Genomic DNA, 15,040 nt, shown 5'->3' with positions numbered 1-15,040 from the left:
CCATTGCATAGACAAGGAAGCTAAAGCTTTGGGTGGTAACTTGCCCAATATCACATGGTTGTTGAGCAGGGAAGCCAGGATTCAAGCCTAAGTCATTTGGACTCCAGAGCCTGCGCTCTTAACCATTAGGCAACACGGCCTCCAGGAGTGACCTTGATCCCCTCCTGAGAGCATCTCTCTGTGAATTCCTAGTCACTGCATACAATCAATGAAGACAAGTGGTCATGAGTGCTTTCTTTGTTGAAATTTAAGCTTAAAAGCAATAGGTTTGGAGTGTAATTATTAGAAATCAAGCCATAATCTGGGAGCAAATAACAACAGAAAGAGACAATGAGAATTCTGTCTTGAGAACCCATTTATAAAGGTCAAGGAGTCCACACTATATGGTTCATAGTGTAACATTTTGAAAAGCTCGTACTGTGATGAGTTTAGGTGAAATGCTGAACAAGACACAGAATCACACATAAGACCCTGCCCACACTGGGAAGGCAGCCAAGAATTCCTGCCACCTCCACCCCAAGGTTGGGTGCCCTAATAAAGGCCACAGAGAGGACCACCTCCCTCCAGAGACTGCTTGTCATTTCTCACACTGGCGGGGCGGGGGGGGGGGGGGGTGTTTCCTAATGAATAAACAAATCAGAGTGTTTCTATAACTTGCTATGTGATTCAGAGTCAGTGAAGCAAGAAGCCCCGGGTGCTTCAAATATTTCATGTTCCAGATAGTTTTTCAGAGAAACAACATGGAAAAGAAGTTCTAGGGCTTGTTTCACTGATCTAACCTTCTCTGTTTTCTCACATATGATTCAAAATTTAAAAAAAAATCCAGATGGGAGTGGAAACAGCTTGAGTTAATGTTGATCAAGAAGAAAATGGGAAAAAAATTAAAATCACAGATAACCCCCAAACCTCATTACAGCCATCAGGATTCTCCCCCTTTAGATATCTTCCAGAATGGTTGATGCATGGTCAACAATTACTTTATTGAGCATTGTAAGGTGCACAGCATTGTACATAGCTTTAAAATGTCAAATTGACTTTTGTCACACCCTCTGTAAAGGATTCCCCAGTGTCCACGGTTTCGTGGTCTTTCCTGCTGTGCTTCAGGTTCATGCTGTTAGTACCATTGCAGGCTTCCCATGATGTGGTACATGGATCAGCTGCACCATGTCCTCACCACTAGATGTGTGAACTCCTCAAACATGGGGTCCATGTATCGTCGACCTCTGCAACTTTGCTGTCCAAATACACGTTTGATGGATGAATGACTGAACGAATGACCAGGGATTCACTCTAGTTCCTTCTCCTGACACCGTCGTCTGCATTTAGGGGCAAGTGCTGATGCTGAGAAGCAAACACTCAAAAGGCACAATTGAAAAGAAAAGTGTCCAAAGACATGTCTGATCCAGACTAGAAAATCAGCTCCATAGTGATGAAGAGTTGGCTGACGTCCCCAAAGGCCTGAGAATATAAAGGAGCCACAGAAAAATCTTCAAGCCAGAGATGGGGCTCATCAACCCAAACTCCCACCCCAAAGCCCAAAGTAGATCACTGGGAACAGTCCAGCAGTCCAGCCACCTGCTGGAGCCAGTGAACCAGAGGCACAGCCAATACCAGTGGTCCAGAGCAAAGGGTCTCAGCCACCTAAACTCAGGGATATATTTTCCTTTCCAGATTTCAAAAAAGGCCACACCATAATAAATAAATAAGACGCTAAACAACTGGAACTGAAAAGGAAGACATTTTCAAATGGTTCTCAAGCAGCAGTTCAAATACCTTGCTCCTTCCATGGTGCCAAGGGACTCAAGCTACCACGGATGCCCTCTTTGGGTCTTTCAGTATGCAAATAAGTACTCTGAGGGTATATCGAGTCCATGGGAGGCAGTAAGCATGACGTTATGCATGGATGGCTAGCTGTTTCATCATATAGACCAAATCCATTTGATCCATCAGAGCCTAGTCTGTTTGACGGATGATGGAGAAAACTCTGCCCTGGCCCAGGCAGGCAGCTGGACCACAGATCTGACATACCAGGTGTGATGGGACATATGCAGAAGACCTTGGCTCCTGATACGCCATCAGCTAGCATCAGGCCTCAGCTTCCTCATCAAATGAGGCTTTGCTCAGACCATCTCGCTGGTCCCTTCTGAAATTCCCTTTCTTTCATCCAGCAGGGTTCCTGACCCATCAGTACCAAGGCAAACCCTTGCTCCTCGTGTACTTTCATGCTGCTAAAACGAAGGAAACTCCGACTAGAGATTTTTATGCTAACAGAAGTGTTGGTAAAATACTGCTTCAGAGTCTTAGGCAATCTGGTGCATAGCTCCCTACGACACGTTCGCAGTCTGGTGTCATACTACCTTACCTTGCATCACAAACTGATCAGGATGGCAGCTTGCTGGCTGCTCTTCCACTCTGGGTCCAATTCAATTATTTTTCTACAAAATGTAACTCTCACTGCACTCACATTTCTTGTCCACCGACTTGATGCAAATGGTTGACCCACCCTTCTCTCCTTGTTGCCTTTCTGGACCCCAAGTTTCTGCATCAAACTTTCAGATGCATGGTGGCCTGCAATCCCCAAATCAGTAGTTTACCCTTGGTCCTTTTCTATTATACCCCACAGCAATTCTTTAGAAAACTCAGAAAAATCCAGGTGATTCCATCTCAGCTGTGGAAGGCAGAGCAAAGTCTGGGAGCTTCAGTTTCTTCCCGTCAATCATTTTCAGTGCAAGATTTAAAATGACAAGTGCTTAATCAAAAAATTGGGGATTAGCTCTCACATAGAACTTGAATTAATGGGAGAGATACGTTTTCTAGCCTCAAACACACTAAAAAATAATTTCCTGAGATAATGATTCTGAATCAAGGTTATCCATATGTAAACTTATATATATGTATATGGATTTTTTTTTTCCGAGATGGCCAGAAGAGTTTTTAGTCGGGGGCTCTTTTTTATACCTTTATACCAAAGCAATCATTTAAGGACAGAAGTCAGAGTGTTTTCCTACTTTCTACTTTTGGTATTGGGTACTTGTTTGAAGTGTAAGAAAGAATGATCTAGTATGTTGCAGAATATGAATTTTCATATTAGCTTAACATGTAGGTCTTTGAGCTCTGTCTTCTCAGCCAGAGATTTAATATATGTCAAGTTAATCCAAGCTTGGCTAAGGATATCCTCGGACCTACAGCACCTACTCAGAGCAGGGGTCTGACCTATGTACTCCCTTTTTCTTTACCTGGGAGGGCTGTACTGAAGCATTCAAGGGGCAAACAACCTCAGTCCTTGCATTCAGAATTTGTTATGCCACGTTTGCCATAAAATGCTTATCATTACCTAAAAGAAAAAGTGCAGTGAAATTCAACTTTGAAGGAAAAAAACAAAACAACCTTACAGGTCCTTGGGAGCCATGGAAAGCTAAGAGATATAGCAGATTCTATGTCCTAAGAAAGTTATTTCAACAGGGAAGCATGTCTTTACCTCACCAGGTCAGCTGAGTTGGGGAGAAAAAGATGCAAAATGATAACAAATTGGCCAGGAATATTTATATCAGTTTTGCCTTAAGTCTCAGAGATTAATAGGAGGAACAAGACTCCTTTCTACTTTTCTTGGAAAGCCTTTGGTTTAAAGTTGTCCTCCTTTCCTGTAATTTTTAATTATCACAGATGAACACCTGAGTCTCTCACATGGTCACCTGTATCAGAGTGAATAACTGAAGGTGATGGCTTAGAAGTTCACCCACATCACAGCAGGTGACCTACACATAATCTCACCTTGAACACTTCTCTTGGGTGAAGTCAAAATTGTATCATCTTCCTTTGCAAAAACAGGCAGACACCCCCCACCAAAGGCCAAAATATTACAATAATTGACAGTGAACAGAAACCCATTATATAGGCAAAATATTCCAGCTTTCTCTATTAAAAAAACAAATCAAATTCACTGTGACTGGGCACTCAGTTTTTTTTTTTTTTTCTATAATTCCCCAGGATTGTCAAAAGTAATCTTGTAGCCAATCTGCTTGCCGACAGTAAAAATGACCTGAAATAGGCCACCCATGGTGCCAAAAGCAGTGTCAAAGAACAGAGAGATGATGCCACCAAGGCCCATTGCAATGTCCCTGCACACAATTGGAACTGCGCCTATGGTGTACACAGGAAAAGTGGCCACGTCCACAAGGACTCGGACAGGGATGCCCACGATACGGCAAACAACCTTCAGCAGGCAACAAAGGATCCGGAGAATGGCCCTGGTGATCCTGACCATGACTTTGAGTACCTTCCAGGGAATGCTGGCCAGCTCCTCCCCAATGGTCAAGAAGTAGGAGACGGTGGCTGACCCCAGGCGGTAAAGACAACTTTCTAGACCACAAGTCACCTGTTTGGTGACATACCACAGGAAATACACAAGGTACTTCAGGATTCTGACTGCAAGGAAATAAATTAATTGGCAAAGCTTGATGAATGGGGTGGCAGCGAAGCCCAAGAGTTTTCTCAAAAGGCTACTCCTTTCCCCAGATGCCTCTGGAGGCAGCAGAGTGGAGCTGGTACTCCTCGTGCTGGAGAGGGTCCCAGAGTCCCCTTCAGAGTCTACCCTTCGCTCCTCATCCTGGACTTGGTTGACCATTTCCAGGATTTTTTTCATCTTCTCTGTGTCTTGTTCACTTTCCCCACAGTTGTTCTGGAACAGCTGAGGCGTGAATGGAAGCAGTTTCTCAAGTTCTTTCACCATCACATCTTCTATGACCTCCCGGTCCCCGGTGTGCTTGACAAAGCCCATGGCCCACCCTCCTCCAGGGACAGCACAACAGGCTGCCAGCCAAACAAACTCCGGGATGGTCACTTTGTCTTTGACCTTGAGGTCTGAAGGCACGGCACCTGCGATGATGTAGAGCTCTTCCCCATCGCCACACTGTGGGCTCAGGGCCCGGTCCATTAGGCTGTTGAGATTCACGTACCACCGTTTCTGGAAGGATGGGGTCATTGGAGCTGCATTTGTGAGAGTGAACGTGGCCGTGTCGGGGTCACTGCTGAGGGAGAACGGGTACAGCTGTCCTGCCTGGTATTCAGAACCCAGGTAATCTGCATGCAAGGCTTGCTTGCTTCCCAGATTGTTCACAGAGCTGATGGCATCAGCCTCGTCCATCACCTCCTCAAGGCTGCTGTTGGGGTCATCAATCTGAAAGAAGAAAGAGAGGTTGAGATGCGTCCCTGTTCATAGCAGACAGGGTGTCCTTGGATCATTCTGCCAAGACGCGAGCAAAGTTCCTATCACACCAACACTTGCAAGGCTTAGGTTTGGAAGGGTACACACACTTCATTCTAATATCCCACGATCCTGGTGTCTGAAAATATCTCTCAAATGGGCAGTTTCCTATTTCACTCTCTGTGTACACTCCACTCCTGCCCTGCAGTAATACCCCATCACACACTCACAAATACACCATCAGGACATTGGTTTTCAGTCTGCCGTGGTTTTATAAATTTCATAGCCCTTTTGGGGAATATTTTTCCATGAGATTCAAATCGATTTTAAAAATGAAAACAAGGGGAAAAGTAAATCTCAGCAGGCCCATAAAAATCATAACTGTAATTCAGATAGTCAACCACCAATGTTAGCTGCAATTTAAAGAACATATTCTTAAATGAAATTTACATACTTTGAGATATACGAAAAGCATTCAACTCTAATCAGAGCATTTAAATCAAATGCGGTGGTGGTGGGGGGGCTTCCCTGGTGGCGCAGTTGTTAAGAATCTGCCTGCCAATGCAGGGGACACAGGTTCAAGCCTTGGTCCGGAAAGATCCCACATGCTGCGGAGCAGCTAAGCCCGTGCGCCATAACTACTGAGACTGCGCACTAGAGCCCGTGAGCCACAACTACTGAGCCTGCACACCTAAAGCCTGTGCTCTGGAACAAGAGAAGCCACTGCAATGAGAAGCCCATGTACCGCAATAAAGAGTAGCCCCCGCCCGCCCCGACTAGCGAAAGCCCGCACGCAGCAACAAAGACCCAATGCAGCCAAAAATAAATAAATTTAAAATAAATAAATTTTAAAAATAAATAAATAAATCAAACAGGGGAAAATGTATAGATTATTGTCAGTTATTAGATACTTCCCAGGCCAAGCTAAAATTAGACCAAGTTCTCTTTGAATTTCATCTCCTCATAATATTTGCTATCATTAATGCATTTTCTGTCCAGGCCAATCTAGCTATGTGTTATATATCAATAATGATCAATATATACATCCCTCTTGGTTCTGGTTTGTTTTTCTTTTCTTTTTAAATTCAGCAGTATAATACATACTTTCACTTTGCCAATCTGAAAAGATGAAAGGAAGGAGCTCAGGATTAACCTAGAACTCTATTTTCTGCTCCCAAACTAGACTGTAAATTCCTTGACACCAGGGACCCTGTATATAGGACGCAGTCAAGGACTGACACCTACTAGAATCTCAAGGCACTCTTGTTCATCCGAGATGGTCATCACAGCAGTATCTATAATAGCAGGAAGTTGAATCAACCTACATTTTCAGAAACTGGGAACAGTTAAATAAATGGTGTTATATCCATTAAAGAAATATCTCAAAGCCATTAAAAAGCACTTGTAATAATGGGGAAATATATGCTATACTGTTGAAAGGAAAAGGCAGATTATAAAATTAAATGATAACAATTTTTTTAATTCTAAAAATAGGCATGAAAAAACTTTGGAAGGAAACACATGAAGATGTCCACAATGGTTGTTTGACTCCTGAGGGTGAAAGTGATACTTTTTTTTCCCCCTATTTTCTTGTTTCTCTCCCTGTACCTCTCCTACCCACATCAACCCACAAATTATTTATATGTTATTTTCAAAAGGAAAAAGAACAAAAAAGAAACTAATTAAAATAAGTAAATTCTTACTAATTGATTCCCTAGGTTTAGACTCGCTAAACCTGTCTCTAAACCTAAGGGAGTCCAGGTCATGTGATCGTTGCACCTCCTGTCGGGAGGGCAACCAACTCTGCATTTCTCCAGCTCTGCAGTGGCAAAGGTAGGCATGCTCATGCATGTCTGTGTAGGGTTAGCAGGGCAACAGATGAGCAAGTTGGTATAAAAGCAGGAATATTCACTGAAGTCTAATGATGAAGTAAGCCAGAGCCTCACCCTTCAAGGTTGTTCTGTCCCTTCCCCTAGTCTTAGAAGTAGAAACGCTCCTGGACGGTCTCCACTCCTACCACATCCTCACAGGACAGAAATAAGAAGCACATTCATTTTGCAGAGCGGCTGCCGCTGCTCTTCTATAGCTGAAAGATACACCCCATGGAAAGATCAACTTCATTCCTGAATCATGAGATCGAGATATGGCAGAGCCAAGATTATGGAGTCTTGGGTGGAAGGTCAGGAATTTTAGGATGCATGCTTCTCCATGGTTACTAGGGAACTGTGTCTGCATTTAGCCTGGGGTAGCTGCTTTATCCCATCTAGCGGAAGTCTGGAGCTGGTTTTTTCATTGGTAGCTGTGTGACAGAGCACAGGTCAACACAGTGGTTCGCCTTCTGCCCGAGAGCCACCCAGGGATGAAATAATGCCTACAAGGACAGAAGCCAGGCTGGAACACGAGAAAAGAGAGATTCTTGGATGAGCAAGGGGAAGGAACAAAAGAGAGTCAGGCAGGAAGAGAAAAGGGGAGGGAAAAAAGACAGGGGGAAGACAAAAAGAAAGAGAGAGAGACTCGTGTGTGTGTGTGTGTGTGTGTGTGTGTGTGTGTGTGTGTAAGAGACAACACAATATCCTGCTCTTAGGCAGAAACCAGGACTGTGGGTTGATTTACTCCCAAACTTCAGAGCACAGTCTCCCAGCTGCCAAGGTCAGAGGAGACTGAGCTGGTTGCTTCTGCATCTTCTCGTGCCACTTGAGTTCAAGGGGCTGCCGTGGTTAAGCCTTTTCTGCCCACAGTTCGCAGGTACACGGGAAATGGGCCAGTATGAACTGAAGTGGTTAGGAAGGCCAGGGCCCAATTCCACAACGGGCCCTGTGCACCTCCCTGCCCTGGGCCTCCCTAGGCAAAGCAGAAACTAAACAATATGCTCTGGATGTGCCGGCAGAAGAGAGCACATCTTCCCTCCCCTTCCCCTTGCTTTCTTCAGAACCCCGTATCCATGGTCACTGTATTCTTATGAAGCCCAAATTTGGCCCTATGGTTTGATGACAAGGTAGACTATAGTGTTTGAAATCAAGACAGAATGCCTGAATTCTGTACCTACATAGTGATATAACAGGAGGTCAAGAACTAATTTTTTTTTAACTGCCAAGTAAATGCTTTCAATATAACATTCTACAGAAGGTATTTTTTAGCTGATTCTACAAACGGGGAAACTAAAACACGGAAAGATGATGTAACTTTTCAGAAGATATCCAATAATTAGCAGGACAGGATCTGAACGGAGGTCAGTCTTTTTATTCCTAAGGTACATGTTCTTTATTACTAAGCCATATTTTCACCCATCTTAAAGAACACTGCTGTACCAGTTTTCTCCACCAGAGAGTAAAAAATAACCACTGAAGTCTCCTTTTCTCTCTGTGTCACAGAATAAATGAAGTTCCTTAAGGTTGCAGGGAGATAAGCTGATGTGTGAGCCCCTGGAATTGCAGTCCCCAGAATGGAGAGAGAGTGGAAAGGAGACGGTAAAAGGGAACATGTACAGGCTGGCCCTCATGCTTCCTTTCTGCCTTTGCCCAGAGCACATGGAAGCTGAGCCTCTAGCTTCACAGTCTAAGAAATGTGGCAGCACAGGCAGCAGGCAACTGGCCAGAGTAGTTTCCAGAGTACTACTACCCTTAGAGACTGGTCAGCTGGCTGGTTCCCCCAGAAGCACTGTTCCTGTTAGCACCTCACTTGGCTACTTGCTGTTTTTCTCTACGTCAGCAGCTGTAACAGAGAACAGTAAACACAGCAAAAGTTCACGGAGGAAGACTGTGTCAGGCATTCTAGGCTTGTCTTGTCTGGCCATAGTTCAATACACTAATGTATATAATGTATATAAATTAGTATGGATGCTACCAGTCAAAATTAAAACATAAAATAAATAATAGAGAAACTTCCCAAGGCTTGCCTAATACAGTCTTAAATCTCTGACAAAAATACCAAAGAAGGTTTTATGAGACCACATATTGATCTTCAATGAACCCTCTATTCTCTCCTTTGAGGATCCAATTACATCAAAGCCTCTCCTTCTATCCTTTTTTGTGATTTATGTTCTTTTTCATACTTTATACCTCACTAACTTTGTATATTGCATTCCAGGTGAGTCCCTAGATCTATCTTCCAATTCACTAAATCTCTCTTTAGCTATGTTTAGTTTACTGCCTACTTTGTTGAGGTGTTTTTGTTTTTCATTTCAATGAATCTTATTTTCTTTTCTAGCATTTCTATTTGGTTCTATTTCATAGTCTCCTTTTTTATTTATTTTTCCTCTCTTGAGGAATTCTTTTTTATCTTTCAATAGTTTAGACATTCTTAAAGTCCCTTTAAGATCTGTTTATTTTATTTGGTTTTTCAGTTTATTTTGTTGCTTCTATTGGTTGACTTCAAGGTGGTATGTATACTTAAGTGCTTAGCAGTTTTTGCTCATAAGCTTGTCTTCATAAGAGGTCCATGATGTTTTGTTGAAAAAAAAAAAGGCAAAAATGAAAACAAAAACAAATCTAATAGGATTGCTTTCACAGTTGCCTCTGCCAGAGCCCTAAAGAGTTCAATGATTCTGGACTAGTTTCTGAGTTATTTTCTCAGTTCAGGGTTTCCACATGGAGAAAACAGTGCACATTTGGACCCATACAAAAGAAAGATGATGGCTTTAAGCTTATTTCTGGAGGGTGACTATTTCCACTAATGACATGATGTGGGCAGCTACTCCCTATAACAACTTGCAGGTAGTTTTCATGCCTGGTTCACCAGTGCAGCAACAGTTTGCCAGCCCCCAGCTTTACCTGGTGAGCCTAGTTCCAGACCCATGTCATGAAGAGGTTATGTAATCTTGATTCCTGTCCCCAGGCAGGTTAGCGCCCTAGTCCCTACCATCCCTGTGGCTTCCCACATATAGCTTTGGCTATTGATTTCTTATATATTTCTGGCACCTGAAAATTCTTCTTACTTTTTTGCTGAAATATGAATTTAATTTAAATACATACATATAATATTTTTAATACAACATTTCTATGTGTTTGTAGTGGAAGGAGAGGCATTCCACATCTGCCCAGAAACTTGGTTTTTCCCCATCTAAGGTTTATAAAGTTTCTCCTAAAGTATGCCTTGTTTCCTTGTATAACTTATTATGGATTTATCATACCCAAATTTACTTACTTCACTTAAATCTCCTTTTTTTCTATTTAGACCACCTACTGGATACCTGTTTGGTGTAAGTAGAACAGTATCTTCCAACACGTTTACTGATGTGTCAAGAACTTTACAGGCTGAAATCTCTCACTAAGAATAGGATATAGGGACTCCCAGATCTTTGCCAAATCACATCAGCCAGCGTACAAACAATCTGATTCTGTCTGGTTTTTCTTTGTTTATTTTTACCAATTCCTTTGCATTATCTATCACCTATAATTCTCTTGTCTGTTCATGTAGGCATTTCTGTCTTACTGAAATTTATTTCCATTGATTTTGTATTTGCAACTTACAGTCATTAAAAAAATGGATATTCCATTATGAAATCACTTTACCATATAATTTATAAAACATATTAAATCCCAGGCCCTTATAATAGTCTGCTAACTGATCTCCACTGAGAGAAATGCCCATGATGATTTCCACTTCCACCAGTTTTTTAACTTACGACAAAACTTTCTTTTGATCTCAAGATGACTAATGTTCTAATGTCATTTGTTAAAGAGTCATCTGAAAATCTAAATAAAATTGGTATAACAGCTCCCCCTCATCATCATGCTTCCTAACTCTACAAAACAACCATTATGTCTTGGTAGGCTCTCACTTGCTGAAGGAATGGCAAAGTGTGTCTGTAACTAAAATACCTGATTCGTGTATGGAACACTGTACTAAAAATAATAAGAATATTTGATTTAAAAGTCTAATATATTCTTTGAGACACTGTCACATAAAGGGCAGGTGTTTTTTTTCCATGCTCTCTGCAGACATAGTTTAAGGATCTGGTTATAGTAATTACAGTAAGTTACCGACAACACTGCTCCCTAAAGACAAAAATACAACTATGATGTAAGATGTAATTTCAGATTACAATTTCTGGGTTGCACTTGCCCTTTTGCAAGCACCACTAATCTTTCTCTTTGGTTTCCCAGCGGAATCGCTGGATGAAGGGACAGGCACAAAGCTCTCTGTGTAATCCACCTCCCTGTGGACCTAGTCCTCCGGGGCTGCCGATATAATCTGATACAGTTCCTGGGTTTAATGGAAAATTTTTTTCCTAATCACAGCATGCTAGGTAGGTTTTAGAAGAATGTGTGCTCCCCAGCCACCAGCATCCTGCCCCATAAATAATCTTATAAAAAAATTCTTCTTCAAATTTAGTACCAAAAAACAAAACAAAACAAAACAAAACTGTTTCTCTCTCTCAACGAGTTGGTCTGTTTCCTTTAACCAGACAGCCAAAGCTATTTAAACCCATGGGATTTCTTTTTTGCTTTGGAATTAAATGAAAGGAGACTTTCAATTTTCCTGCTAATATGCATGTAAGAAAAGTGGACTAATAGAAAATTAAGGAGAGCTGGAGGGAAAGTAGGCACCCATTCAACAATATGTATTAAGCATATTTATGTGTGCTCACTACTGTAGGAGAAAGCAGTAGGACTGGTAATAATAACACCACCAACACTTACCAGGTACTATATGCCAGGCCCTATTCTAAGAATTTCACTTGTACTAAATCAGTAAGTGGCTGCACTAGGTATTCACTCATCTAAACTCATGAAAACTAGGTACTTTTATTATCACATTTGGACAGGTGGAGAAACTGAGGCACGTGAAGATGAAGTAGCTTACTCAAGGTCACACAGTTAGTGAGTGGTGATGTCATGGCATGAACTCAGGAAGTCCATCCCCACAGCTGCTGCTCTTAATCACTGCTTCACATGCCTCAAAATAGGCCTCCACATCAAGAAACTCATGCTCAACTTAAGGAAACAAGATACGGATACATACAAAGTTAAGTAGGAAACCGAGAAAAAACAACAGTGCAACGCAGATAAAGTTAAGTGCCAAATAAACGCGATGAAGAAAAAGAGCAAAATCGGATCCAGAGGAAGGAAGGGCACAATAAATGAGGTCAGAGAAGATATCTTACTTTTTGGAGAAAACAAAAGCTGAGGCAGGGTTAGAAGGATGTGCAAGATTTTGATAAACTTAGAAAAATAGAAAGGTTAGTAAGGCTTCACGAGACGTCTACACAAAGGCTTGAGGGCAGAGATGAGCAGCCTGTGAAAATGCGACTCTGAGTAAGGAAAAGTGAAAGGTTTAATTGGAAGGGATAGCCGGGGGCCAGACTATAAATGATCTGACATAACAGATAACTAATCATAGGATAATTATAACTGCGACTCATAGAGCGCTCTCTATGTAGCAGGCACCATGGTAAGTGTTTTACAGAACATACCTTTTTAAATCCTAACAGGAGCCCTATGACCTCCTTTGTAGAAGATGTAACTGAGGCTCAGTCGTTGAGTAGCGTGAGGATGTCACACTTTCGGTGAGGGAGGGTGAGGTCGCAAACCCACATGGTGTGACCTCAGCGACCTTAACGCACTACTGCTCCATTCTGCTTTCTGTGTGCTTTCAACGCTATGCTTTCAAGTCTAAACTTGACCTGTACACAGGGGACATTCCCTGATGGCTTCTGAGGCTGGAGCGTCATTAGGGATGTATAATTCCAGGGAGATATACACCTGCCGGCACTGGCCAGGAAAGCCTGGACCACAAGGCAGCTGAGGGAATGGATAGGGAAGGACATGTGCGAGATTCTGGAAGGAAGGAGCGTCGGGATGTGAAGGCTGATGCAGGAGAGTCCGTGGAAGGTAAAAGATGATGTCCAAGGCTGGATCCAAGGTCACCCGGAAATGAGGGGCAGTGGAGGGAAACTGGACAGGCTGATCTTTAGAGGAGACTACATTGACAGGCAGAAATATTTGATAGCAGCTGGAGATACAGAACTGGAGCTTGGGCACAAAGGTGAGATTGGCCACAGAGGAGTTACAAAGGCTCAACCTGATGCACACGCTTTCTGGGGTCCAGGCACTGTGGTGTGACTCACATAAGATTTGCACTGTAGGGGACTTCCCTGGTGGTCCAGTGGGTAAGACATGCTCCCAATGCAGGGGGCCTGGGTTCGATCCCTGGTTGGGGAACTAGATCCCACATGACACAACTAAGAGTCCACGTGCCACAACTAAGAAGTCTGCATGCTGCAACTAAAAGATCCCACGTGGGACTTCCCTGGTGGCACAGTAGTTAAGAATCCGCCTGACCATGCAGGGGACACGGATTCGAACCCAGGTCTGGGAAGATCCCACATGTCGCGGAGCAACCAAGCCCAAGAGCCACAACTACTGAGCCCGTGTGCCACAACTACTGAAGCCCACATGCCTAGAGCCCGAGCATCGCAATGAAGAGTAGCCCCTGCTCACCGCAACTAGAGAAAGCCTGCATGTAGCAACGAAGACCCAATGCGGCCAAAAAAAAAAAAAAAAAATCCCGTGTGCCTCAACAAAGATCCCCAACAAAGATCCCGCATGCCACAACTAAGACCTGGCACAGCCAAAATAAATAAATAGATAAAAATAAATAAATCTTAAAAAAAAAAAAAAAAGACTTGCACTGCAGTGCATGTAACCCCATGGTGCCTTGTGGACAATGAGAAGTGAACCAATGGATGTTTCTATTGATATTTTAATAGTTATGCATTTATGTTTAACGTGTTCTGGGAAAGATATAACCAGCATTTCCTACACATGACTTCATGGATATGATTATTTAGGATAAGACTAAATTTATTTTCCAATGAGTTGATTTAAAGTCAATGCAAAGACCAAATTTCAAGTAAATGCTAGTATAGGACGACTCTTGTGAAGCAGGTCTGCAAATGACTATCATTTAGAAAACACTGCACTGCTGCATCCCATTGGCTCTTCATACAACCCTACCACGTAAGTATTATCATCATCTCCATTTTACACACGGGAAAATTAAAACTCAGGTAAGTGACAGCTACAAGCTCACCCAATTCATAAGTGGCAGAGCCAAGCCTATGCCCAGCATCATCGCAGAATCAAAAGCTCCTAGCCCTGCCCATGCCTCTAGGTGAAGAAGAGAGGCCAAAAGCCACAGGGAAGCCAGGCTAGAGGATGGGGGGGAGGGGAGGGAGGGGATGAAGGGGCAACTGGGAAACTGATGGAGCCTAGGAGAATTAATCTTCTAGTGTCACATGAAAGTCAAGGGAGGACAAAGCTTCTCCGAGAGGAGGATCAGTGTGTGGCACCTGCTCGGAGAGGAAAGGGAAGGATGGAGACAAAGCCTGGGGGCCCTGATGATTAAAGTGTCATTAGTGAGGCTTCAAAGGGCGATTTCCACAGGGGGCTCAGGAAGGAAGACAGGTGGTGGAAGTGACTGGATATGGGCAAGAGGAGGCTGCAGACAGACCTCCGTTTGAGAAGTTTTTACGTGAAGGCAGGAGAGGAACACAGCCTTAGCTGGAGAAGCAGGGCTTACAGGTTTAAGCGAAGATTGTCCTCCAGCCCCCCACCTGCATCCAAGGAAGAGGGGGCATCGGGAGGGTGGGGCTACCTAGGTCTCCGTACAAGGGAGCATCTTGGGGCTTGAGAGCATCTCACAGGGACGATGACAAGGTGACGGGCTGGAGGGGCAGGGGGCCAGTGAACAGAAGCCCCTGTCCCTGAGGGTTCCTGGGCTGCGAAATCCACACACACCTCAGGGACCAATGTCACCTGGTCCAGATTTGCAATGGGGGAATTTGTCACTGGTTGGGGCGGGGGGAAAGGAAGCTGCTGTGGACAGGGGCAGTGC

General features: G+C 43.3%; 1 protein-coding gene across 1 annotated transcript in view; it reads right to left on the bottom strand.

Moving 5' to 3' along the window:
• Positions 1-959: 959 nt before the first annotated feature.
• The window catches only part of ENDOD1 (endonuclease domain containing 1), a 30,726-nt gene continuing 16,645 nt past the window's right edge, over positions 960-15,040 (bottom strand). Inside the window, exon 2 of the mRNA XM_030883732.2 lies at positions 960-5,176. Coding sequence (XP_030739592.2) covers positions 3,974-5,176 — 1,203 coding nt within the window. The 3' untranslated portion in view covers positions 960-3,973. The remainder of the gene's footprint in view (positions 5,177-15,040) is intronic.

This window comes from Globicephala melas, chromosome 8 (genome assembly GCF_963455315.2).
Source record: "Globicephala melas chromosome 8, mGloMel1.2, whole genome shotgun sequence".
In the NCBI taxonomy this organism is placed as follows: domain Eukaryota; kingdom Metazoa; phylum Chordata; class Mammalia; order Artiodactyla; family Delphinidae; genus Globicephala; species Globicephala melas.
The sequence above is the reverse complement of the archived record's forward strand: the minus strand, read 5'-3'. Positions and strand labels throughout refer to the sequence as shown.